At 41.6% G+C, this 4,789-nt stretch overlaps 1 protein-coding gene across 1 annotated transcript; it reads left to right on the plus strand.

The window, feature by feature from the left end:
- Positions 1-3,058: 3,058 nt before the first annotated feature.
- Positions 3,059-4,017, plus strand: LOC135566015 (ladderlectin-like; the record flags this gene model as incomplete). The annotated part of the gene is made up of 3 exons (XM_065013946.1): positions 3,059-3,142; positions 3,349-3,464; positions 3,868-4,017. Coding segments are annotated over exons 1-3 (342 nt in total), but the record flags the coding sequence as incomplete, so codon positions are not given.
- Between the last annotated feature and the right edge of the window lie 772 nt (positions 4,018-4,789).

The raw sequence follows: 4,789 nt of genomic DNA on the forward strand, positions 1-4,789 counted from the left end.
CCAGAGCGCAGCGGCTTGACTCATCAGAGGTCACAAATGAACCCATCAACATCCAGAACTGCAGGCCTCACTTGCCTCCAGTTAAGGTCCGTGTTCAGGACTCAACCATAAGAAAAACTGGGCAAACCCTGGCATCCATGGCAGAGTTCCAAAGCGAAAACCACTGCTGACCAAAAAGAAGATAAAGGCTCATCTCACGTTTGGCAAAAACATCTTGATGATCCCCAAGACTTACTAAGGAAAATATTCTGTGGACTGACGAGACAAAAGTTGAACTTTTTGGAAGGTGTGCGTCCCGTTACATCTGGCGTAAAAGTAACACAGCATTTCAGAAAAAGAAAATACCAACAGTCAAATATGGTGGGGGTAGTGTGATGGTCTGGGGCTGCTTTGCTGCTTCAGGACCTGGACGACTTCCTGTGATTGGTTGAACCATGAATTCTGCTCTCTACCAAAAAATCCTGAAGGAGAATGTCCTGCCATCAGTTTGTCACTTCAAGCTGAAGCGCACTTGGGTTCTGCAGCAGGACAATGATCCAAAACACAAATATTATCTTTGTGTAATATTTTAATTGGTTTGATCTGAAACATTGAAGTGTGACAAATGTGCAAAAAAAAACTAATCAGGAAGGGGCAAATACTTTTTCACAGCACTGTTTACTGCTTGGATTCCGATGAAGGTGTTTACATGTACTATTCATTCGAAAGATTCAACAAAAATCCAGGTGTTTTAATCAACTTATGGTTACTTCGATCATGACCTTATGATCATTATGATGCCGATTAAGATAAGCAGAGTCAGGCGTTTACATGACTACTGCCATAATCAGTTTAATTTTGATTTATTAGTGTGCATGTAAACATACTCACTTAGAGAAATGTAGATTATTCTATTTAATAAAAAAACAAGGTAACAAACAGAAACAGAAGCCAGTGTACTATATACTATGTGCAATGACATGGATAGCATCACAAATCCCTATGGGCCCTGGTCAAAAGTAGCGCTATATATATATACACACACACACACGGTAGGGTTGGTATATAGCCCTATTTGGTAAAAGACCAAGTCCGTATTATGCCAAGAACAGCTCAAATAAGCAAAGAGAAACGACAGTCCATCATTACTTTAAGACATTAAGGTCAGTCAATGCAGTCGCAAAAACCATCAAGCTCTATGATGAAAATGGCTCTCATGAGGATCGCCATACGAAAGGAAGACCCAGCGATACCTCTGCTGCAGAGGATAAGTTCATTAGAGTTGGAATGCAGAGTTAAGGAAAAGCAGCCAACAAGTGCTCAGCATATGTGGGAACTCCTTCAAGACTGTTGGAAAACTTTCCCGATGGAGCTGGTTGAGAGAATGCCAAGAGTGTGCAAAGCTGTCAACAAGGCAAAGGGTGGTTACTTTGAGGAATCATTATATTTTTTTTTATTTTTTATAAATATATTTTTTATTATTATTTTTAGCCCCCTTTTTCTCCCCAATTTCGTAGGATCCAATTAGTAGTTACTGTCTTGTTTCATCGCTACAACTCCTGTACGAGCTCGGGAGAGGCGAAGGTCGAGAGCCATGCGTCCTCCGAAACACAACCCAACAAAGCTGCACTGCTTCTTAACACTGCGCGCATCCAACCCTGAAGCCAGCCACACCAATGTGTCGGAGGAAACACTGTACACCTAGCGACCTGGGCAGCGTGTACTGTGCCCGGCCCGCCACAAGAGTCGCTAGAGCGCGACAAGACAAGGATATCCCTGCCGGCCAAACCCTCCCTAACCCGGACGACGCTAGGCCAATTGTGCGTCGCCCCATGGATCTCCCGGTCGGCGCCTGCTGCGACAGAGCCTGGGCTCGAACCCAGAGTCTCTGGTGGCACAGCTACCACTGCGCCTCCCAGGAGGCCCTATATAACATTTATTTTGATTTGTTTAGCACTTTTTTGGTTAATACATGATTCCATATGTGCTCTTTCATACTTTTAATGCAGTGACTTTGGGGTGAATACAGTTCATAATTAGCTAACAGACAGACAGCAGGGTTGGCTGCACATTCAAATTTAAGACATAATTCCAATTTAGCTAAAATTCCAGAGCTAGATAGCTAGTTATACTGCAAAAAAGTAAGTCTAACAACACCACAATGATGACAAAGGTTTTTCTACTAATGATTTGCCTTCTGAATGTCATTGTGTTTCCAAGCCACTAAATGCACTTTAGACTACGTCTTCGTCAGCGTCAATTAGGTGGAATTAAGTAGAACCTTCAGTCGGGTATCTGTGCTCAGGAGAATCTTCATAACAAAATTGTGACGCAACGTGCAACCCATTAATTTCTTTCAAAGTTGTTAATTTTTAAATTATAAATACAAATGACTACCTGCAAATTGGATTGAATCCAACCCTGTCAAACAGGTAGCTATCGGACAGGTCCAGCAGGTCTTGAGCTGGACAGACAGAATGCAAGGGGGTTAAAGGATGAGAGAAAAAGAGGGAGGGGTCTGACTGGACAGGTCCTTAAAAAAGGAGAGTAGGGAGAGGTAGAACTCAACACACAGGCAGGACAGAGAGAGAGATACCCAGTGAAGACATCTGAAGATCTCTGAAGAAGTGAAGCTACAACGGAACATTTTAGAAGGTGAGATTTCAACATCTGTTCATCTAATACTGTATCTGGATGCATGCCAAATGGCACCCTATTCCCTATATAGTGCACTACTTTTCACCAGGGCCCATAGAGCACATTTAACCCTGGTTAAAAGTACTGCACTATATATGGAATAAGGTGCCATTTGGGGACATGCATATTCATGTGTGCTTAGCTAATCTCCTCTATGTGGTGGAACAGATGATACTTGGTATTCCTCAGCCCTACATTAGCTGAATCTGCTCTAATGTAATAGTACTGGAATATATCCAATAAGTGGAATGGCTGGGGGTACTCCAAGAGAGGTTAGGGAAACTTACCTACACTCTGAAGTACTCACTGACTTTGACTTGATGGCTTCTCTTTCACTGTCTGTCTTTGTGTGTCTCTCGCTCTCTCTTTCTCTCCCAGGAGACTATCACCATGGCGATGTTGACCATTCTTCTGCTTCTCAGCGCTGCCATTGCACTGAGCGACGCCTTAACTCTGGATGAAGCAAGTAAGAGAGTTCACCTCACACTTTACATCATTATTTTTTATGTTGTAGCAGAGGGGGGGGTGAGTGTTTGTGTGTGTGGAATGACTGATCTACAAATAATATTGAGTAGTTATTTATGATGCCAGGTGATTTGTAGATCAGTCAGTCTCAACCCACCTTGAAAGTTGGCTGCAATTTCTAACGTGCCCTGTGTCTTCTCCTTACAGATGCTATGGTGGCATCTGCAGCAGATAAAAAAATCCCATGCCCCAAAGGCTGGTTCCAGTTTAATTCACGCTGCTTCATGTTTGTCCAGACTGCAAGGACATGGCCTGAAGCAGAGGTATAATGCTTACCCTCTACTGTGAATTAAAGAAGTTCAATTGAAATCAACTTGCTTATTTGGTGTGATGTTACCTTAAAGGGGATTTTGCCTTATTTTAACAGGCATCACATGGATGTCCAGTATGTAACATACTGAACCTCCCCTTTAAGTTATTGTCTAGTTAGACATTTCTAGGCTTTGCAATATTTATTTAATGTGTGGAGTCAGAACTCCTGTATATTGGAACCCACAGGCCATGAGTTAAGACATAGACACTAATATCTCGATGAGCCTATTTCAAAGAACATGATGGCCAATATTTGATTGTGAGAGTCCAGAACACACATTCTCACAAAGACTGGACAACTGACTAATACCTACATTATGACATGTCTTTGTCCCTGTCTATGGCTTGCTCTAGCGCCACTGTATGTTCCTTGGAGCAAACCTGGCGTCTGTGCACAGCTCTGTGGAGTCCCAATTTCTACAGGCGGTGGTGTTGATCAAGACTGGCGATTTCCCTCTGACCTGGATTGGAGGATATGATGCTGTTGAGGCAAATGTGGAAAAGGTACCCAATTGTCATATTTGAGTAAAAGTTAAAATACCTTAATAGAAAATTACTACAGTAAAAGTGAAATGTTTACTCTACCTGAACAGTCCAGCTATAGTATACTCACAGATGAATAGGATTTTTGATATGCTCATCAATATGTCAAGGGTCACTTGTGAAGTCAGGGCCGTACTCACCAAACGTCTCAGAAAATGAATCCTGTTAAACCTGTTTTAAGACAAAAATAACTCCCAACTTTTGGGGTGATGTTAAGACACTGCTCAGACAAACTCTGAGCCAGGAGTAAAATCAAGTCACTAACGTTTATCTCAGCTGGTAATCATGACATTTTGAGGTACGACAAAGGAAAGATAGTGATGATGCTCATTGACATGTTACAAATTATAGCCAATCGCAATGAGGCTTGGCCAGCTGTGAACTCTATAGCACCCTTCAGACGACCATGGTAAACATGACATTACATCAAATGTTGCAATGGTAAAACGTTTGATATAATTTTCACCTGACAGAGTCTGTTTGCATACTTAGGATAATTTCCTAATATGTTGGGATGCATTTTCTGTTTTGTTTGACCAATTCTGATATTTTAAATAATGTGATAGGCATATTCAGGGTTGGGGAGTAACACATTACATGTAATGGATTGCAAAAAACCCGACTCTGTTACATTCCCAGAACAAAATATTGTAATCGGATTACTGACACTTTAGAAAAACTGGAGGATTACTTCTAGGATTACTTTTCAATTCAGAAAGGATGTTAGAATATT

Source organism: Oncorhynchus nerka, unplaced genomic scaffold (assembly GCF_034236695.1).
Source record: "Oncorhynchus nerka isolate Pitt River unplaced genomic scaffold, Oner_Uvic_2.0 unplaced_scaffold_8252, whole genome shotgun sequence".
In the NCBI taxonomy this organism is placed as follows: Eukaryota; Metazoa; Chordata; class Actinopteri; order Salmoniformes; family Salmonidae; genus Oncorhynchus; species Oncorhynchus nerka.